At 34.3% G+C, this 23,554-nt stretch overlaps 1 protein-coding gene across 1 annotated transcript in view; it reads right to left on the bottom strand.

Annotated features, from left to right (window-relative positions):
* dock5 (dedicator of cytokinesis 5) overlaps positions 1 to 23,554 on the bottom strand; it is a 104,265-nt gene that overhangs the window by 71,101 nt on the left and 9,610 nt on the right. Inside the window, exons 2-15 of the mRNA XM_073819887.1 lie at positions 21,944 to 22,027; positions 19,654 to 19,694; positions 19,479 to 19,534; positions 15,841 to 15,937; positions 15,539 to 15,687; positions 15,168 to 15,303; positions 11,440 to 11,597; positions 11,118 to 11,199; positions 10,502 to 10,631; positions 4,088 to 4,160; positions 3,750 to 3,892; positions 1,897 to 2,022; positions 1,574 to 1,698; positions 683 to 781 (exon numbers count right to left, since the gene is read on the bottom strand). Coding sequence (XP_073675988.1) covers positions 683 to 781; positions 1,574 to 1,698; positions 1,897 to 2,022; positions 3,750 to 3,892; positions 4,088 to 4,160; positions 10,502 to 10,631; positions 11,118 to 11,199; positions 11,440 to 11,597; positions 15,168 to 15,303; positions 15,539 to 15,687; positions 15,841 to 15,937; positions 19,479 to 19,534; positions 19,654 to 19,694; positions 21,944 to 22,027 — 1,499 coding nt within the window. The remainder of the gene's footprint in view (positions 1 to 682; positions 782 to 1,573; positions 1,699 to 1,896; positions 2,023 to 3,749; positions 3,893 to 4,087; positions 4,161 to 10,501; positions 10,632 to 11,117; positions 11,200 to 11,439; positions 11,598 to 15,167; positions 15,304 to 15,538; positions 15,688 to 15,840; positions 15,938 to 19,478; positions 19,535 to 19,653; positions 19,695 to 21,943; positions 22,028 to 23,554) is intronic.

The raw sequence follows: 23,554 nt of genomic DNA, 5'->3' as shown, positions 1-23,554 counted from the left end.
TTGAACCTTCTGTAACAGTTGTATATGAGTCCCTCAGTTGTCCTTAGTGTGAAAAGATGGATCTCAAAATCATACAGTCATTGTTGGAAAGGGTTCAAATACACAAAAATGCTGAAACACCAAAAAATTTGTGGGACCTGAAGGATTTGTCTGAAGAACAGCGGGCAGTTCAGGACAAACAAGGAACTCATGAACAACTATCACGCTGTGGATTATTCAGGTAACAACACAGTATTAAGAATCAAGTGTATGTAAACTTAATAAATTCATTTTTCTGCAAGGTGTATGCAAACTTTTGACTTCACCTGTACAAATATTTTTCATATATTTATTCAGTCTTACTTTGTGAAAAAAAATGTATGTAACAGAAGGTTTTTACTGATATTTTAAAATCATTACCATCAAATTAGGCCTAAAGTTTTTTTTAAAGATGCACAGTTGTGGAATCAGTCACTTTTGCATTTTGTTTATTATTTGTCTGTGGTTCCAAAGCCAAACTGTTGAACTGCTTAACAGGTTACAGCGCTTGACCTCCATGCTACATAATACAGGGCTGCACTGTAGAATGACGCTTTGCATTAGAGAAGTCTGGCGTGAGTCATATGAAAGGGACTTTAGCTTCAAAACATCAAAAACCTAAACCCAGATGTCTTTGCTTTTATTTTTCATCCTGTGTTTGTACCTTAACCGTCTCATTCCAGCAGGGCTGCTTGACTTGATAGTAGATGACAGACTTGTATTCAGTGATCCCTTCATAACCAGCTCCAGGAAATATGGCTTTCTGAAGAGAGAATGAGAATGTGAAAAAAAACATCTACTGCAAGAAAATACCTTTTCTTTCCTCGTACAGTAAGTGGTTTGCAGCAGTAAAAGTTCAAAGTTAACAAGACCATAAGTTGGCAGTACACAGCTTGAGTCAAAGGAAACGGTGTTGCATAATGTGCAGTATATAAAACAACAACAACACAGAACGAAAAGCTCAAATCTTTTAAAAGGAGAGATCTTTTTAGGAAAACCATTTCAGAACGGGTTTCTGTGCTCGGGAGTGTAAACAGGACACGCTTATATGTGCATTATATGTGCATCTCGAAATAGCATTTGGCAAGAACAGTGCTGTAAAAAGCTTTCTGTGTCGTGTGTTTGGACATTTAAAGACAGCAGCCGTTTCATAAAGGAGAAAGATCTGCAAGCTGTTTTTATGCCAGCAACAGTTCTGCTGTCAAAACACAGCGATAAAGGGAGGTGGATGAGCGCTGCATGCTAAATAGCGAAAGGAAAAACAGTTAGTCAACATAAACGAGAAGAACTGAGGACAATGGAATGAGAGAAGGGCTTTTTTGTTCATTCATATTAAAATGACCTTGGTGGTATTTCCTAAAAAGTTACGCTGTGGTAATACCATGTTTTTTGTACACTTGCAAAGACATGTAGCCTAATTAAAACTGCTGCCATGTAACATTTATATTAAATTAGGAGTCACTTAACGGATTTACAAGAAATTACACTTGGGAATCTCCTAATTGCGCCTGGATATTAATGTTAGTTAATATTTAATGTTATGTGGTTTCTGTACCTCCATGGGATTTCCTTCTTCATCCAACACGCTCATTATAACTTCTACATTTTTAGGGGTCTTCTTCTTGCCACGATCAAATTCTCCTTGAAGCAGCGTAACATATATATCATTCCTTAAATAACCTGTAGAGACATGATCGTTGCATTAACAAGATGTATGCTCCTCGACTGTACAAAAAGACTGACTAGTAATGGACATTAGAGGAGCAGGATGAAAACTGCAAGAGGATTTTCTAAAGAGGTTCTTTTTGGTCAGGAAAATCTTTAATAGCACTGCTATTAAGACGAAGATGTTACTATCTGAAAGATGTGCAGACCAACCTGGCAGGATAATTTCAGGAAAGCCCATTTTTCTGACTATAGCTGTTGTGCGGTCCACAAAGTGAGGGTAATCTTTTTTAACCTGAAACACATCTCCAGGGAGCAGCTTTAGGGTCACAAACAAACCTGAAAGCAAAACACATGATGTTATAAGGTCAGACGGGTCTCGTCAGTCAACAAACTCCAGCCCTGAGGGAGCAGAATCGCTCAACACAAACTAAATCGTTTCAGAATCACTGACTAAAATCTAAAATAAAAACAACTGAAATAAAAATAAAATACATTAACATTAAAAAAGAGAACTAAAAAGAAAAAAAGAGTGCATTATGTTTCAACTCAATACAAAAAAATTACAAACTCAAAATAAAGCAATATAAATGTGTGCATTTACACAACCAGTCAAAAGTTTTTGAACAGTAAGAGTTTTAGTTTTTTTGCTTACCAAGCCTGCATTTATTTGATTATTTAAAGGCAAACATTGTAAAATTTTGAAATATTTTTACTATTTAATATAAATGTTTTCTATTTTAATATATTTTAAAATGTAATTTATTCCATGATTTTAAAGCTGAATTTTTAGTATTCTTAGTCACCCAGTCACATGATCCTTCAGAAATCATTCTAAAATTCAGATTTGATGAATAGAAAGTTAAGAAAAACAACATAGGAATCTTTTTTAACATTATAAATGTATTTATCATCACTTTTGATCAATTTATAGCATCCTTGCTAAATAAAAGTATTAATTTCTATAAAAAAAAATATCTTTTAAATGGCATAGCATATAATGTTACAAAACCTTTTTATTTCAGATAAACGCTGATCTTTAGATCTTTCTATTCAAAGAATCCTGAAAAAATGTTTTAAATTTTGATAATTCTGAAGGATCATGTGACAATGAAAATTTAGCTTTGATGACAGGAATAAATTATAATTTAAAGTATATTTAAATAAAAAGCAGTTATTTAAAATGGTAAAAATGTTTCACAATATTACTGCTTTTGCTGCATTTTAGATCAAATTAATTCTGGCTTGGTGAGCAGAAGAGACTTTTAAACATTAAAAAACAATGTCCCAGATTATTTTGTCTGAATATTGCACTATTCTCACTTTGAGGGACTATTATAAATAGTGGCTAAGCAATACAGTGTTTTTTTTTTAAATGTAGTAATATGCATTCAGGCTGATGAAATGTTTAATCATAGAAAATGAGAAGTACACATGTATGCTAAAATTAATATGAAGAACAATTTTCCTAAAATAGTTTAAATTAGAAGTGCATGATTGTGTTTTACAATTAAAACATGGGATTGAACCTCTAGGAAGTGCTCTAAAAATATTTAAAAACTGGATTTTTAGTTTAAAATCAACTGCACCAATGTTCATACAAGAAAATGCATTACCATGGCTGATTTAGCAATGAGGTTTTCTAGGTTTTTTTCAATAAAAATAATATTAAATAAATGAATAAAACCCTAAATGTAACCAAAAGAAGTATAATTTCAGACACTATTAAATCGGTCATGTCGGTAATAATCATTAGTGACGGCTATAGTAATCTCACCAATTTGATACAGTGTGAAACGTGCATTTTGAAAAAAAAGACAGAATTTAAAAAAAAATTGGATGATATTCAAATTCACAGCTGAAACATCCTGGAGGACATGCATCTCCACATCTCATTCTGTCTCTATGCAAATCAGTGTGACTATATCAAAGCGAATCTCTTTTCATTCTCTCAAACTTTTCAAACTTTCATACAACAACCATGAATTTTCGTCAAGGTCACGTTTCTCCTGTGACAAAAACACAAGAGCAAAGAATAATTGTTTGCCCTATTGGTCTGGATTTACCCTGTCCTTTGTGGTTGACCTCTCGCGTTGCAATGACCTTGTTGAAGACGGCAGCGAGTGGCTCGTTCTCGCCAATGACACGAGACGGGATGAGAGGAGACATGATTAGCTGTCTCTGACGGATGTACGTTTCCATGGCAATCCTAGGAAAAGAGAGTCCAAGAGGAGGAGGACAAAATTGAAGAAGAAAAAACAGCAAAATATTGCCTAGAGGCAACAGTGTATGATGGACTCAGCCCAAAATAAACAATAATGCATGAAAAGAGCAAAAAAACTGAAAAGAGAAACTACAATCATGCAAATGAAGGAAGTTGTAATCTCATAAAGGACACACTCACTGTTGAAACGGGATGAAATATTGCTTATCGTCATCATCAATTTTCCCATGGGCAATATCTGTGATATCCATGACTGTAGACACAAAGAAACATGAGGCTAGTGCGGATCCGAACCACAGATACATTACATTTAATTATTACATTCAATATTGCTCACATTCCCTTAGAGGGGGAGCAAATCTCTCACATTTTCCAAGTATTTGTTTTCAAATCTATTTGAAGGTAAGATATGTGGCACAAATCGTTCATTTTGTCTTCATATAATTCCTAGAATGTGTTTCATCGTTGATAAGAGATTCATTTTGAGTCTATAGGAACCTCAATGTCAGCTTTTGATTTGGAAGCTGGTATATCAAGTGAAAAGACTCATTATTAATTCAAAGAAAAACAGCATATTTTCTGTGAAAACACTTTCTACCAGTTACTGCTTTTGTTAATAGGATAATTTACAAAAAAAAAAAAGAAATGAAATTGTACTCACCATCAGGCCATTCAAGGTGTAAATAATTTTTTTTTACTTCATCTGAAGAGATTCTGTGAAATGTAGCATTACATCACTTGCTCACCAATGCATTTTCTGTAGTGAATGGGTGCCGTCAGAGAGTCCAAATAGCTGATAAGAGCATTACAATAATCCACAAATACAGTGAGAAAAAAAATATTTGACCCCTGCTGATTTTGTACATTTGCCCACTGACAAAGAAATGATAAGTCTATAATGTTAATGGTAGGTTTATTTAAACAGCGAGAGACAGAACAACAACACACACACAAAAAAAAAAAAAACAGAAAAACACATTTCAAAAAAGTTATAAATTGATTTGCATTTTAATGAATGAAATAAGTATTTGATCCCCTATCAATCAGCAAGATTTCTGGCACCCAGGTGTCTTTTATACAGGTAACAAGCTGTGATTAGAAGCACTCTCTTAAAGGGAGTGCTGCTAATCTCAGCTTGTTACCTGTATAAAAGACACAAGTCCACAAAAGCAATCAATCAATCAGATTTCAATCTCTCCACCATGGCCAAGACCAAAGAGCTGTCCAAGGATGTCAGGAACAAGATTGTAGACCTGCACAAGGCTGGAATGGGCTAAAAGTCCATCGCCAAACAGCTTGGTGAGAAATTGACAACAGTTGGTATGATTATTTGCAAATGGAAAAACACAAAATAGCTGTCAATCTCCCTCAGTCTGGTGCTCCATGCAAGATCTCACCTCGTGGAGTTTTAATGATCATGAGAACGTTGAGGAATCAGCCCAGAACTACACAGGAGGATCTTGTCAATGATCTCAAAGCAGGATGGTAATAATCATTAGTGATGGCTATAGTAATCGCACCGATTTGATACCTCTTTTTTCTTGTGAAAAGCTTAAAGTCTTTCAGAGTGGCGGCCAAAGCCGATTCGAAAGAAAGTTGTTCGCTAGCAGCAGCCATCGCTCTCTGACGGAACCATAGACTGACGGAACTTATGGTCGCAGGTCAGTCGTCATCATGTTAAACCCGCCCACCGACTCGTGATTGGCCCGGTCGATTTTGGATTTTTGGAAATCTCAAGTGAACGGAGAGTTACTAGACTGCCCTTGGAAGCAAATGTAATTTGCTGCCGCTAGGGGCGCGTCTAGATTCTAGGCTACCTTCCCTCAGCCATGGCATTGAAAATGGGTCGTGGATGGGTATTCCAGCACGACAATGACCCAAAACACACGGCTCAGCACATTAAGGTCCTGGAGTGGCCTAGACATTCCAGACCTTAATCCCATAGAAAATCTGTGGAGGGAGCTGAAGGTTTTAGTTGCCAATCATCAGCCTTGAACCTTAAGGACTTAAGGACTAAAGAATCTGCAAAGAGGAGTGGGACAAAATCCCTCCTGAGATGTGTGCAAATCTGGTGGCCAATTACAAGAAACATCTGGCCTATGTGATTGCTAACATGGGTTTTGCCACCAAGTACTAAGGCCCAATCCCAATTCTATTTTCTACCCCTTCGCCTACCCCTCGCCCCTTCCCCTTGTCCCTTGAAACAAAGTGTAAAGGGGAAGGGCTAAAATATTTCCCCTAAGAAATGGGACACCACTACAACACTGTTATACGTCATCATACGTTGTCGCTAGTTCCTAATGTTACGTCAGAGGACATGCGCAGATGTTTATCACTCATTCCAAGATGTCAAAATGTTGTCATGTTGCAAAAAGTACAAATGTACGGTGTACGCACCGTTCTTTCACATGTGGCCGTAAGCAAAACAAACAATGCGTTATCACGTGCGGCAAATTGCTAACCAGTGTAGTGGTGCCGGGAGAAGTATATATGCTTCATTTGTGAATTTCGTTTTCAACTTTCTATTTGAACGCGTTCGTTTTCTGGATCCTTGGACTAAAATGTTTACAGGGGTTCACTGGTTTAAGAAATTTATGATCGTAAAAATGGATGTGGTGGACTGCCATGATTTTGGCGAATGCAGGACACTGAATAATGCGCATCAGAGGGGATTTAAAAAGTAGAAGTGTGTATACACCGTATACCTGCGTACACCCTCCACTACACCACCGTTGCAAATTGCCGTGCCACTGGTCTTTCATGTTTCTAACATGCAGTCAAGTGTATATGACATAAAAATATATTTTGTAATATCGTGCAATCAGTGCTGTCTGCTAGCAAACTTTAGCGATTTTTTTGCAAACGTTTATTTACAAAACAACACCATAAACACAAACACAAGATTGAAGGTAATATACATAATGAAACATTGTCATCAAAATCCTTGTTAAAGACAAAAATTACTTATATTTACGAGTCTGCTTGCTCGAGTGAGCAGCCATGTTGGAAATTTCTCTTAGCCCTTCGTTTGAAGTGAGGTCCTGAAAAATCTTTGTTTGGAGGGCTATCTGGCCCTTCCCCTTACCCCTACCCCTCCAACCAAAAGAGAAATGAGACACCCCTACCCCTTCACGTGAACGCGCCAAACGGAGGGGTAGGGCTAAGTGTAGGGGTAAGGGGTAGAATTGGGATTGAGCCTTAAGTCATGTTTTGCGAAGGGGTGGAATACTTGTTTCACTCATTAAAATGCTAATCAATTAATAACTTGTTTGAAATGCGTTTTTCTGGAATTATTGATTTATTTATTTTTATTTTTTTCGTTTTATTCAGTCTCTGTCTCTGTTCAAATAAACCTACCACTAAATTATAGACTGATCTTTTCTTTGTCAGTGGGCAAACATACAAAATCAGCAGGGGATCAAATATTTTTTTCCTCACTGTAATCCACACATCTCCAGTCCATCTTGTGAAGTGAAAAGCAGCATGTTGTAACTTCAAGTTGGTAAATACGGCTAAAATACAAATTGTCTCTTCTGAATCAGGAGAGAAATATGCACATGTTTACATGCAAAAACAGAACAAAACTTTTGTGGATTTTGATGTGAGAGAACAACAGGAGATGGTCTTTTTCACTGGAGGAAGCATTATGGATTATGGATTTTATAATGGATTTTTGGCAAGAAGCGATGGTTTAAAGTTAACATTCTTGTGGCACGCATTCACTGCAGAGGATCCATTGGTGAGCAAGTGATGTAATGCTGCAATTCTCCATATCTTAAGTAAATTTTCAGCAATTTTTCATTTTAGGTCACCTATTCCTTGAAGTGCAAAGTCTTTTAGCTCTCTAACTGCATACTTGCAACCATGGAAAATGGACAAGGTAAATCAGGTGTTGCCTACGCTCAGGTTTAGGAAAGCCACAGGCTGAACATGATGCAATGTGTCTTTGAAGCTTGTGGTAAAAATTGGCTTATTTCATCTTGAAAAATACAATGCAGGCATTCAACCTGACGTTATTGCGTAAAGTGACTCAGCAGCAAAAAAGGGTCAAACCACTTGACACAACATCCTTTTGAAACAAAAAAGAAACTATTTTCAGCAAATGCAGGTCGCCTGTAGGTTTGATACAAACATCTACTGACAATGTCACCATTTTATATGACATTTTGGAGTTCATCCAACAAGGAAAGACAACAATAGTAATGTTTGGTCTTTCAGCTTTAAACTGAAATATGATAACAGGAGAAAATGTGAGATGTGAAACATTGTGTGGTAAAAAATGACTGGAAAAAGTCATCCTTTTCAACAGCAAATTGTCAATATGGATAAATAACGTCTTCTGCTCAGTTATTTGACAATGCGAGGTAGAGCTGAAAGTGACAAGGACAGGAGTAAATGTCTGTTATCAAAATACCAGAGAAGCAGTGTGGTGCGACTCTCTTGATGCAATTAAACCATTGTGTACACCCATGTCATCTGTAGGGTTATGCTCTAGCACCACTCAAAACAAAGTTGACTCATCCCTCGAGATCATGAAAACAGACAAAAATGCACTTTTTAGTAATGCACTTAGAATTGAAGTGCAACAGCCAAGACAGCTGAATCGCTTAAAAGCTTAAATGTTTGTGGTGTTGTCCTTAAAGCACTTAGATGCATTTGTCAGTAGAACAAAATGTGTGTTATTTGAGCTGTAAAGCTGTCTGAATTGTTATTCTGAGGTGGAAGAACTTTTAAATTAAAACTTGCTCAAATTTTCCCGCAGGCCATCCAAGTTTGTTTGTACATGAAAACAAATTTGGAGAAATTTTGCAGTACATCACTTGTTCACCAACGGATCCGCAGTGAATGGGTGCCAAAGAGCTAAGAAAAAAACATCACAAGTAATCAGCACGACTCCCGTCCATCAATTAACATTTTGTGAAGCAGCTGGATGTTTGTAAGAAACAAATCCATGAAGATTTTTTTTTTGGCTAAACGTCTAATATTGTTTTCTCCAGAGGAAAAGTTTGAATAAGGAAGGAAATGTGCACAGATCAAGCACCGTTTACTAACAAAACACATCCAAAACAGTCTTAAACAACATGTTGATGGATTTTGATGTGAGAGGACAACAGAGGACGGATGTTTTCCACTGGAGGAAGCATTATTATGGATTATGGACTATTATGGATTTTATATTTTGGCCAGAAGCAACAGTCTGAAGTTAAAAACATGACAGATTTTTCTACAAACTTGCAGCTTTTCGCTTCACAATATGTTTACTGATGGACTAGAGTGGTGTGGATTACTTTTGGATTATTGTTATGTTTTTATCAGCTGTTTAGACTCTCATTCTGACGGCACCCATTCACTGCAGAAGATCCATTGATGAGCAAGTGATGTAATGCTACATTTCTGAGAATCTGTTCAAATGAAGAAACAAACTCATCTACATCTTGGATGGCCTGAGGGTGAGTAAATATTCAGCACTTTTTTTTTATTTGAGTCAGCTATTCTTTTAATCAGAACCAACTATTCAATTAGGGCCTAAAACTAACTTTTTGGCACACCTGCCAAATAGCCGGTGACGTGATAAATTACCAGCCAATTTTTTTTTACCGGCAAAAAAAGGCAGTTGTTTTCTACTACAATGACTAAACATATTTACAGTGTTTTTAATTGGTCCTGCTACTGGTGTCTCTTTTAAATGCATTTTCCTTCAATTTTACCTGTTAATTATAGCTATTACAGTATAATGGAAAGCTATTATTTCTTATTTTTAGGCTCTAAAAATAAGAGGATGACTTTGAAGCTAAAGACGAAAATGAGATAGAAGTTTTCCGACATACCCTAACTGTATTGACCCCGATCACACAGACCACTGCATCGCAGAGACGAGACAAGATGAGCATTTAAGGATATAAAGTATATAAATTGAAAATAACTTATCGTTTCGCTAGATAAGACCCTTCTTCCTCGGTTGGGATCATTTAGAGCCCTTTGATGCTGCGTTTAAACTGCATTTTGGAAGTTCAAATTTAGGGGCACCATTGAAGTCCACTATATGGAGAAATTTCCTGAAATGTTTTCCTCAAAAAACATAATTTCTTATCAACTGGAGAAAGCAAGACATGAACATCATGGATGACAAAGAGGCAAGTACATTATCTGTAAATTTTTGTTCTGGAAGTGAACTAATCCTTTAACTACTCATCCTAATGTTGTTCCAAACCCGTAAGACCTTTTTTCATCTTCAAAACACAAATTAAGATTTTTCATAAAATCCAAGAGCTCTCTGACCCAGCAAGGGTCCTTCCTTGTTGAAGGCCCAGAAAGGTACCAAGAACATCGACAAAATAGTCCATGTGACATCAGTGGTTCAATTGTAATCGTAATTTGTGTTCCGAAGACGAACAAAGATCTTACAGGTTTGTAACAACATGAGGGTAAGTAATTAATGACAGAATTTTTATTTTTGGGTGAACTAACCCTTTAAGGTTGGTTGATGTTCCAAATATGAAGTGTGAAATTAAGAGAACAACTAGGAAACTTCTCAACCTTCTACAAAAATACTAACTCCACTAACAATAAAGAATATATTTGTAAGTCCAGAACCTGCTACTCCAAACGGCCTCCTCAGTCCCCCTGTGTGTTTCTTTCCCTCCTTCAGCTCCATACAGCCCACACGGATGATCTGACACACCAGGAAGAGACGCTGTCTGATAAGGTCACTGCTGCTCAGATCCTAGACGCAGAGATGCCACAGAAGAATAACAGCAGGAAGTACTTAAAATGGTTTCATTAGCACAAAGTAAAAAAAAAAAAAAAAAAAAATCTTATTTTTAGATCTGCCACTCAAAAGTTTGGGGTCAAAATTTTTATTTTTTATTTATTTTCAGCAATGACATTTTAAATTGATCAAAAGTGAATCAAAGGCATTTAGAATGTTCTAAAACATTTTCTTTTGAACTTTCTATTCATCAAAGAATCTGGAGTATTTATGCTGAAAATTTAGCTTTGCATCTCAGGAATAAATTGCATTTTAAAACATATTCAAATTTAAAAAAAAAGTTATTTTAATTGTAAAAATATTTCACAATATAACTGTTTTACGTTATTTTTGATTAAATAAATGCAGCCTTATGTGCATAAAAAACAATCTTACTGACCCCAATTTTAGTATATGGGACTACAAATACCTGAGAAATATTATTCTTCTTATCTTTATTACCGTAAAGAGTGCAGGGAGGTTGTTGAGCTTCTCGATCTCTTTTGGCATGCCTGTGCTGTCCCACCGTACCAGGAAGTTTTCACTTATAAGACGAGACAAAGTGTGTCACAAAAACTACCTTTCCACCATTGAAACTGACAGAAGCTCACTAGCTGCTCGCTGTGATATATACGGTATACTTCAGCTTTCAAAGAAACAAGCATTCACACACACTTCTTGTCAAGAATTCATATGTAAAGGGTATACCACAATTTTCTCCTTCTGCTTTAAAAAAAAAACAACAAAGAGAAGAAAAAAAATCAAAAGAAAGAGACTGACTCACCTAATAAATTCAGATTTGTCAGGATCGTATAATGACATGAAGAGTTCAGCATCCTCGCCGATGTTGCATACAAAGTTTCTGAGATTTATTAGTAGGCTATAAGTGTGCACACCGCTGAACAGGGCCTGACGCCGCTTCTCCAAGTTCTGTAGCCGCATCTGCCGATAAAAAAGACAGCAAATTTATGATCTGAGACAAGTCGTTTGACTGAAGTTCTGTAACACCTTCAAAACAGAGTATGGTGCCAGCAATGCCAAGGTCATGAGTAACTAATAAAATTTACATCCTAAATGCAAAGTTCCTTATCATTCATTTATGTTAATACATTGTCAAAAGACAGCTGAGAGGAAAGTCTGTCAGTGTTGTTTTAAAAATGATGATATAGTATGTGTTGAAAGTAAATTCTGAAAAACTTTTTAGAATTGTTTTAGAAAAGCAAAAATAGACAAAAATTGTGTTTAATGTTTAGAAAACAATGTTTAAACACCACACCTACATGTTGAACTGAATTAATATTGATTAGAGATGGATTATTTATTATAATTTATGCAAGCCAATCAACATTTTCACTGTCCTTAATTTTGTTTTGACTGAAATTACATGTTAGAATTTGTTTAAATTGATTACATACTGTATATATATATATATATATATATATATATATTTTTTTTTTTTTTTTTTTTTTTTTTTTTTTGGATGATTATTTAAAGGGCATTTTTCACCACCATATTAAAAGAATGCATCATTTTTCATTTCATATCTTATATTTTATTAATGATTAACTTAATTTACTAAACCACTATATGAAGTTGATATTAACAAAACCGATTTTCCACTGCAGAAGAAACAGAAGCAGCTGAAGAGGCATTTTGATGTATTTACACATTTTTAATGAAGCTAAAATGTAGCATGAAAGCATTTACATTGGAAAATTGTAACAGTATAAATAATGATATGAGCTTGGTGTGAAATGTGAAATGTTGGGGAAAAAATATGCAAAGATAATCTACTTTTAAATATGAAAGTAAACTGCCAATAGATGGAAACAAGTGACCGTCTTAATGAATTACTGAGTCATTGAGTCATGCCTTCAAATGATTTTTTCAAATGGCTGATTCATTCAAGAAGGAAGCAAATCCCTGTCTTTATGAAAACAGTCAACACTGACAATATTGTACTTAAATGTATATTAACTACTTGTTTGCACCCTTGTATAAAATCAATGTCAAATTTACAATTGTGATTTTCAGGGAAAACTGCACTCTCTTTGCTTTGTCATGTTGCTTATATGTTATAAATATAAAAATGCCATTTTTACTGCAGTATGTTAATTTGTATTAAATTCTCCACAAGACTGTCTTACACACAGAAAGAATTTCGAACTAAATTCTGTTTACACCAAATGTGATAGAATCAGAATCATTCTTGCTGAAATTTCGCTGCTTCCCCAATTAGATGTTTTAATAAGATTACTTGCCCCTTCAAAAAATCCACTTGTCCCAGAGAAGCATTAATGTCGAGAACTGTTATAAAATTCAACCCGCCAAAATGGCTATTGGGAGTGACCGTGTTACCGTGTTACTGAAGTCCACCCGCATTTGAAGAGTGTTAATGTCAAGCCCTGCATGCAAGGTCCAGAAATAACTTTTTTCCACACCTTTCAGTTGCAATAAAAAAGTCATAGTTATTTCTTACCACCCATGGATATATATTATTTATTTATTTATTTTTTACTACAGTAGCCATGACTTCTAGTCATTTACCAGCCGGCTAGTTTATTAGTGATACTGAAACTTTTTTTTCTTTTATTTATACTTTAATACTTTTTAATTAAGATTTGCAGCTTCTCTAAATGCAACTTCACACAGAGGATGTGTATCATATCTTAGTAGTCAACATTTGAAGCGGATCAAAGAAGTTCATCGAAGTGATCAAATTTACGAACCAATTTTATTTTATTTTTTTTTACCGGCCTGATTTTTATTTTTATTTTTTACCTGGTCATGATTACCATTTCTTTAATTAATCACATATTTATATTGTCAGAATTTCAAATTGAACCTCCAAATTAATGAAGAAACAACATAAAGATTGTATATTTTCAATGTGTCTCTATTAAATGCATTTTTCCTCAATTCTAATTAAAATTATAGCCATTCAACATTGCAGTATAATTGAAAGTCATTATTTTTGAACATTTAATAGGCTCTGAAATATATAACAACTTTTAATTTAAGTGGTTTTAAAACAATCATCATATAAACTATAAATTGTATATGCATAAACTATACAGATTAATCTTTATTTAAGCTACAAAAGTTAATCAGAGACTAGAGCAGTCAAGTGATTCTTCTTTTGTTCTTTGATTTTCATCAATGACTGATTTCAGTAGGTTTCACTTCAAAAGCAGTGCTACGTCTTTAAAACGTGATGCCCGATTTTCTCCTTACTCTTTACGATCATTTCAAACCTTTTAACTAATTTAAGACTACGTTTACAAGGTAACCAAAACAATGCATTTTGACATAATTGTGTGTTTTTGACCGTTGAAACACTACTGGTGCGCTGTCTGAAGTCGATCAGCGAAAGCGTACAGGCGAATGTGCAACCTTTACTTCACTGAACCGTTTAGGCGGCATAACCCCAGAAATGTGTCGCCACATTCTTGAGTTACGAAGAATAAAGAAGTGAAAATGTAATCTACCGAAATGAAGCAGCAAAATCTGCTCAGGTAAGAGATGTCTAGAGACCTTATCAGCTAATTTGTATCCTATTATTTAATTTGCTCTTGTCACTTATGACAGAACAGCTAATCACAATGATCTTGTCTTTGAAAAACATTATTATTTTTTGCTTAGGTCAGAAACAGCGAATCTCTTAAAAAAACTGGCTCATGTGCGCATTTCGCCAACTGGCGACTGACACTGTTACATATACTCGCCAACGCAGATTTCTACTCAAATTTGGCATTTGGCAAGTGTCAATTTTAGGCCCTGCATACATACATGCAAACATGAACATATATACAATACATACAGTAAATCATTTTTCTTTAGCAGACCGTTTGCATCATTTTGATCCAGTCAGTGATTTCTGTCATTTTCACATTGCAGTTCAAACCATGCATTTATACAGTTACCAGCCAACTATTTTAATTACTCATCAAAGCCAATTTGGCAATAGTCATTGCAATTCTGGACCCGTATTTCAACAAGCAACTAAAAATAAAACATTTTCCTAGTACAAGCATATATGTGACCCTGGACCACAAAACCAGTCTTAAGTCGCTGGGGTATATTTGTAGCAATAGCCAAAAATACATAGTATGGGTCAAAATTTTCTTTTATGTCAAAAATCATTAGGAAATTAAGTAAAGATCAAGTTACATTAAGGTTTTTTGTAAAATTCCTACTTTAAACCTATCAAAATTTAATTTTTGATTAGTAATATGCATTGTTAAGAACTTAATTTGGACAACTTTAAAGGTGATTTTCTCAGGATTTAGATTTTTTTGCACCCTTAGATTCCAGATATTCAAATAGATGCATCTCGGCCAAATATTGTCCTATCCTAACAAACTATACATCAATAGAAAGCTTATTTATTGAGTTTCATATGATGTATATATCTCAGTTTTGTAAAATTTAACCTTATGACTGGTTTTGTGGTCCAGGGTCACATATATTATTTTAATCTCATAATGCACAAAGCAAAATCAAATCTTTTACCTTCTCCTCCTGTATCCTCTCATCAATACTGTGTGATGCTGACTCATGAGCCCTGAATAGACTGACCGTGCTGGTGCGTTCAGGGTCTAATGTGTTTCCTGCTTCATCCCGCACCACTAAATCAAGTCCCAGAATCCTGTGCAACAGACACAGACAGATTCCACAACACAAGAATACTAACACATCCCTACCGTATTACTATAATGAATTATATACAGCTTTAATACATTCCAGCAACTTAAATTGGGTAAACTCAAAATGTATGCTTCAGGAAATCACATCTTCAGACATTTCGGGGTGCTCAAATGAAAAGTTATTCAAATATCTGTTTGGTGAATAAACATTAGGAAGTACATGAAGCCAAATCGCACCTGTTCCCGTAATCGATTTTCGCGGTGACTTTTTTCTTGAGCGCCACAAGGTCGTCGTTGGGAAGCGTGCCGGACACAATCTGCGAGCGGTACTCTATCAGGCTGTAGGCCATCTGCTGAACGTTCCGGAACAGCGTGGTCTTGTTGTTCTGGTGTGCAGACGAACAGGTGATTAAAACGATATCACGGCTTACAAAACACTACGCATGGGATTTGTCTTTGTTGAACAAACACATCGTGGGAAATGGACGGTGAGGTGAACTCAAACAAACCGCAAAGGCGACACAGGTGGGTTGACGTACCACATAAAGCTTGTGCCATATTTGTGTCCATTCTCGTAATGTTGTGCCCAGCTCCTGGACCAGGGGCAAATCTGCAGGTACGACAGTCTCTTGTTTCCTGAACATTAACAGAAAGTTAGAAGAAAAACATTATTCAATTAAGGAAACTCAGTTCTTTAACCCTCAGAGACAAAAAGCATTCATGTAAAAGCATTTTAAAATGTCCTTAGAAAGCATAGCTATAAAAACATTTTATATGCAGAATTTGCACTGAGGAATAATTAGCTAAATTGCAGCACTGGGCATTTAGTGTTATAATTATAACAGTATGTTTGAAATAAGTGAACGTTTTGAATTCACAACACAATTCAGCATTATAAAGGTATTTCAACCAAATAATATATTTCAGTAAGGAAAAGCCGCAAAAAAGCTAAGAAGCTTCACTACTTGACAAACAGATAATATCATTTCCTGGACTTTTGCAGGACAATAAAAGACAAGCAGAATGCCCTAAAGTAATATATTTCTTTCTCAAGAAATCTTTAAAAACATATAGTTTATGGCCTTAACTATAAAATCAGCTCTTTAATATGAGCTCTTAATTATATATTACTAGAATTGTCAAAACCAATTTTAGTACCATAGCAAAATAAATTAAATATATTGGAAGCATTAAATTAGTTTTATTTACCTATTTGAAAATAAAAATAAATTAAATCAGTTATTTATACTAACAGAAAAATATACAAATTTTCAAATATTTTCAATTAAATGTTGCTTCAAAAAGGTCAAGTGAAAAATTGACGTTTCTGCCGCTCCAAAAGTGCCTCTTACTGGCAGATAATGAATTTGGTATTTTCAATAACCCCATCTCCAGCAGCATGTTTTTGTTGTTGTTTTTCTGTACCAACTCTGAGCACTTTTCATATTCTTTATCCTGGCTGAAGCACTTTTCTTTCAATCTATAAAAATAAACAGCCTGTAGTTTAGTTAATGTATTATTATTAATAAGGTGAGTCTGGATGTTGTGTTATGTTTATTTGATGGCGATTTCACATTTCTTGTTTGTATGAAGGCTAAATGCAAATAAAAGGTGAACATTAATTTATTTGTACTATATACATCATAAACATTAATATATTTGTATATTTTCCTAAAATATGATATGGGTTTATAGAAGCAGGTTTCATAGATTTGGCAAATTCATTTTTCAGAAGTTTGTATAGACATCTGGACAAGACAAAAAAAAAGTTTTTAAAATAGCTGTACAAAAACATTTTCAAAAAAGTTAACATGAATTAACTATTACCAATATGTCTGCATCTTATTATTTTCACTAAAGTTAATCTCTATTTATACTAATATATTTTTACGATTAAGTTACATCTGTTAATATTTGTTAATGCACTGTTAACTAACATTCACCTGACCATTTTTAAAGAGATTTTACCCAAAAAATGTAATTACCCCATGATTTTCTCACCCTCTAGGCATCCTAGGTGTATATGACCTTTTCTTTTAGACAAATACAATCAGAGTTAATAATGCAAGCTTAATAATGGCAGTGAATGGGTGTTGAGATTTTGAGAAGTCCAATAAAGTGCATCCACTCATCATAAAAAGTTCTCCACATGGCTCTGGAGGGTTATTAAAGGCCTTCTGAAGCAATCTGTTGCATTTGAGTAAGAGAAATGTGACCCTGGACCAAATTGCATGGGTACATTTGTAGCAATAGCCAACAATACATTGAATGGGTCAAAATTATAATTTTTTCTTTTATACCAAAATCATTAGGATATTAAATGAAGATCATGTTCCATGTAGATATTTTGTAAATTTCCTACTGTAAATATATCAAAACTTAATTTGTGATTAGTAATATGCATTGCTAAGAACTTCATTTAAACAACTTTAAAAGTGATTTTCTCAATATTTAGATTTGTTTTGTTTTTTTGCACCCTCATATTCCAGATTTTTAAATAGTTGTATCTCTGCCAAATATTGTCACATCCTAACAAAATACATAAATGGAAAGCTTATTTATTCAGCTTTCAGATGATGTAAACATCTCAATTTCAATAAACTGAGATTTACGAGTTAGTGGAAGCTAAAGATTATGGTTTATAAAGTTTTAAATAAAGATATTTTTCTTACACAAACGCACTGATTCTCTTCAGGAGGCCTTAATTAAACCCCTGGAGTCGTGTGGAGTATTTTTATGATGGATGGATGCACTTTATTAGACTTCAAAATCTCAACAGTCATTCACTGCTATTATAAACACGGGTACATTTGTAGCAGTAGAAAACAATACATTGTGTGGGTCAAAATAATACATTTTTCTTTTATGCCAAAAATCATTAGGATATTAAGTAAAGACCGTGTTCCATTAAGATGTTTTGTCCATTTCCTACCATAAATATATCAAAACGTAATTTTTGATTAGTAATATGCATTGCTAAGAACTTCATTTGGACAACTTTAAAGATGATTTTATGGATGAAATTATAAAGCTTAGAAGAGCCAGGATGTGTTTTAATAGAATTCCAATTGTACTTGTCTGAAAGAAGTCAGTCATACACACTTAGGATAGCTTAAGGGTGAGTGAATAATGGTGCAATTTTCCTTTTTAGATGAACTATCCCTTTAATAAATACTGTAAAAATATTAAATATATTGCTCACTGTTAGTTCATGTTACTTCACGCATTAACAAACATTAACAAATAAGACGTTACTGTATTTTTGTGACTCTACTGTGCGAGAATTTCAGAGCATGTGAGGTAGGTTTTATTTAATTGCTTTAAACAAATATACAGCATAAGCTTTCTCAGAAAGCTGGGATGCTATCACTTGGACATGTTAATCTCTGTAAAATTTCATGAGCCCTAAATATTCATACACCTCACCGACCTTCAATAAACTACCACAAAATGCATATATTGAGGCTTACAGTGCACTCGCACTGACCTCTATATAAGACTTCCTTATTAAACTTCAGTATGCTCATCTCAGCACACCCATCATACGCTATATAAACTTTCATTAAACCACATCAAAAACATTTGGAATAATTTATGTATTATTTACTAAATATACTCAGTCCATATTTCTGAAACAAGCTGCCTCTTATCTACACAGGGCAGGTTTATATATATATATATATATATATATATATTATATATATATATATATATATATATATATATATTTTTTTTTTTTTTTTTTGGAACAGCTCTAAATTTTCTAGCACTAAACATGTTGAGAAGTGAGAAAAAAAATATTTGGGGTCAAACACTCACTTAGACGATTGCTAAATTTGGTCCAAAACGCTTAGCAATTGTGTTAGCAATACAGTGACCATGCTGTGTGACTTTGGCATGCTGGAAGATTCAGACTATGTTTTCTTGCCAAATGTGTTGCTATGATACATTTCAGAGCATTTTAACCCATATTTATGGATTATGCATAATTTAACCGCTTTGAACAAGTGCTACAATTGTGCTACAGTGGGTCTCCGAGGGTAAACAAGCAAAACTACAAGCCAGCGGCAGATGACTGTCACTGTGGACTCCTCTGACAGCACATGCTTAATTAAGTGATAGACAATTTGTCATTAATGAATTATAGAGCATAATTAACACATGATCTGCCTCTTACCCTGTTCCCTCAACTTTCGCTTCTTTCAGATGAATATAGTTGGCAGGGAAAATGCCCTTTGAAATAAGACAAAGAAGCATTTGTGAGAACCCACGCAATTCATTCCGCCTGCTGCAGAATGTCAGGTAATGATTAGATTGTCAGTTTATCACTAGGATGATAATTATCCCAACACCTTTTGTGATTTCTGTCGTAGTGTGTATCCTCGGTACCACCCTGGGAGAAGGAGAGAGAGAGAAAAAAAACAGATCTAAGACAGATGAAGCCACATGGCATATGCTGTTCTATATTATTTATATAACAGAATAAGGCAGATGTTCTGTTTGTTCAGCGTTAGAAAAATCACTAGAGAAACTAGGGTAGTCGTAAACAGCAAAATCAGGTTTTCCATTCTTAAAAAAGGAAATGCAATGTTTTTATTTAAAAATGATCATATTTACAAGACGTGAGATATGAATGCAAGCACTATAATGTCAGAATTAACAGCTGGACACTCCATGTTGTCTTTAAGTTCCTGAGTTGGCGGCGTGTAAATTAAATAGTCATGGTGGCAGCTGATTAGTACTGGTAATAATCATTTCTTTGTAAATGTTGACTGTACAATTTAGCTTGTGTGCATTTTGTGCACTGTTAAAGAAAAAAAGCTATAAAGCTTGCCAGAAAATATTAATTTAGCAACTCCCACCATTCTCTTTTCCAGTACAAGAATGCTCTTTTGCTACTCATTTATTACTCAGTTTGAATGCTCATCACATCATTTTAATTTTCAAACTTCACAGAAGGACTGAAATTTTGAGATCAGATGCTTTTTTTCTTTTAAAGCTGCATGTGGACAGCAAATTTATAAACACTTGATTTAACACAATTCTTGATTGACAGTTGAGTAGGCGGTACGTTACTGTTTTCTAAGACACATCAGAACACATTTGCATTTACACTACAAATGCAATCTAGTTATACGCATTTCTGCCTACATCCAAGAATAGTTTGAGTGATCACAAAACTTTTTGAATGCCATTCAAAAGTTTGAGATCAGTATGATTTTCTTTTAAAGAAATTAACATTTATTCACTAAACTGATCAAAAGTGACAGTAAAGGGCTGTGAAACATTACAAAACATTTCTATTTCAAATAAATGCTGATATTTTGACATTTCTTTTCAACATAGAATCCTGAAAGAAGTACTATGCTTTATAAAAAAATATTAAGCAGCAATAATAATAATAAATGTTTCTTGAGCATCAAATCAGCATATTAGAATGATTTCTGAAGGATCATGTGACACTGAAGACTGTAGTGATGATGCTGAAAAATCAGGAATTAATTAAGTTTCAAAATATATTAAAATACAAAATGGCTATTTTAATTTACAATATTTTACTACTTTTTTAATCAAATAAATGCAACCTTATAATTTTACCAACCCAAACTTTTCACTGGTAACGTAATGGTAATTTGATCACCCAAAAATTAAAATTCTGTCATCGCTATTGGACCCTCAAGTTGTAAGTTGTTGCAAACCTATATGTGAACCTGGACCACAAAACGGGGGTCAATTTTGTCAAAATTGAGATGTATACTTCATCTTAAAGCTGAATCAACATGCTTACCTGACAAACTCGCGTTTGTTAAGATTTGGAAAATATTTGGCTGAGATACGACTATTTGAAAATCTGGAATCTGATCATGCAAAAAAAAACCTATATTGAGAAAATTGCCTTTTAAAGTTGTCTAAATGAATTTCGTAGCAATGCATATTACTAATCCAACATTATAAGTTTCAATATTTTTATGGAGGGAAATGTACAAAATATCTTCATGGAACATGATCTTTACTTAATATCCTAATGATTTTTTACATAAAAGAAAAATCGGTAAGTTTGACCCATACAATGTATTGTTAACCATTGCTTCAAATATACCTGTGGCAACTTAAGACTGGTTTTGTGGTTCAGGGTCACATATTTATTGCTTTCTTCTGAATATTTTGAAGAACACTAGTATCCAAACAACACTGGACCCTATTGAACACATTTTTAAAAATATCTTATGTGTTCCATAGAAGAAAAAAGCCTTACAGTTTTGCTATGACATGACGGTAAGTAAATGAAGAGAGAATTTTTATTTTGGGGTGAACTATGTCTTTAAGACCAACTGCAAACCGAGCATAAAGCTTAGAGGGAGGATGAAAAATGGTTGTGGAAAACATTAACCTTTTAACATTATAATTGGATTTTGGCGAAAAATAAACTGTTACCATTTATATGTGAGCTCTTTGAATCATGTAAGCACATATGGTGCTTAATTTGAATGTTGCAGGCCACATGTGAAGTACATTCTTTCCATCAGCTCTCATAGCTTTAGCAGAACTCGGGATACCCCAGATTATGTTCAGTGCAAGTGTGAACACGCTATAAAAAAGTGTGGGTGGACGTGTCAAGACACGCTGGAACTCGACACTCACCTTCAAACGTCTCAAGTATGTGTACCGTGTCCCCCACCTGAAGACTCAGCTCTGGCTCTCCTCTGGCATCATAGTTATAGATAGCTGAAATTGAGACAAAAGGGTGTCACAGACTGCAGAGAGCAAAGAGAAACCAAAAAATAAAAACAACAAGGCTGCTGTCTGTCCTGTGAAAAAGGGAAAAAAATGACAGCGCACCAACTGTTGAACAAGTTCTTGAGTAGAAAGTTCTCAAGTTCTGCAGGGAAACAGCCAGTTGACATGTCTGACGTCTATCTGTATGACTCAGATCTTCAAACTAACAGTCAAACACTAACTCCCAATGAGATTATAATAAAAAAAAAGATTTTTAGAAGATAATGTGAGATGACTTTGCACTGGAAAACAAGCCACCACAATGCAATGACACTGCTATGTAGCTGCTAGTGTGTGTGAGTGATTTGGGAGGAAAAAAATCGAATAGCAAATTTTCGGACAAAAATTGTGGTTGCAATTTAAAATGTGACAAAAGCTACGCTTGTTTATTTATTATTATTATTTTTATTATTAACACTAAATAAATAAATGAAAATACTGAAAAAATGAAATTTTACTATTATGTTTATTATTTTATTATTATTAAAACTAAATAAAATTATAGAAATTACTAAATAATAAGAATTTTATTATAATTAATATAACTACTGTGAAATAAAAAAAAATCGAATATTTAAGAAAAAAATTATTGTTTATAATATAATATAATTTTTTTATTACATTACAACTGTAAAATTACAATTCTATGATTTATGGCTGTCCTAAATTTTTCATTATCAATGATAAAGCATTATTTTTTTATTTTGACAAAATAAAACAGCAGGGAGCTCTTAAATCTTCTCTTTTGTGTGCTTCTCATTACAAGTATGGGAAGATTGTTGGAGCATGTTGCGACTAATGCACATAAAAGCAACACAAACTCAAAAGCAGATGCATATACACTGTGTGCATAATTATTAGGCACGTTGATATTGTGGTCATATTTTTTTTCCCAAGCACATTTGACCAATTCCAAACCACATCAATCTTAATAACTACTATTCATTTTGTATTTAATTATTTATAAGTGATATATAATTGTCCATGAAGGCTGGACGTGAAAAACTCCTTATTTTCAGGTGTGCACAATTATTAGGCACATTTTCTTTTACAGATAAAATGAGCCAAAAAAGAGATTTACCTCAGACTGAAAAGTCAAAAACTATTAAATGCCCATGAGAAGGATGCAATACTAATGCAATACTGGAATTTGCAAAGTTAAGGCATGACCACCGGGCAGAAAAACGCTTGTTGCGTCTGCATTGTCAGGAAAAACAGATGGAGGAGAAAAGATGCATGTTAATTGCAAAAAAAGTAAGAATTAATGTTAAGAATTAGATATGAAACCATCAGGAACCATTTAGTCTCCAGCGCCACCGTTTTCCAGAACTGCAACCTACCTTGAGTCTCCAGATGTGCAATGTGTCAGGTTCTCAGAGACTTTGCTTGGGCAAAAAATCCTAAAAAATGACCCTCAATTAATAAGAATAACATGCTGAAGTGTTGTGAAATACATAAAGACTGTTTTTTAATAGG

This window comes from Garra rufa, chromosome 15 (genome assembly GCF_049309525.1).
Source record: "Garra rufa chromosome 15, GarRuf1.0, whole genome shotgun sequence".
Lineage (NCBI taxonomy): Eukaryota > Metazoa > Chordata > Actinopteri > Cypriniformes > Cyprinidae > Garra > Garra rufa.
The sequence above is the reverse complement of the archived record's forward strand: the minus strand, read 5'-3'. Positions and strand labels throughout refer to the sequence as shown.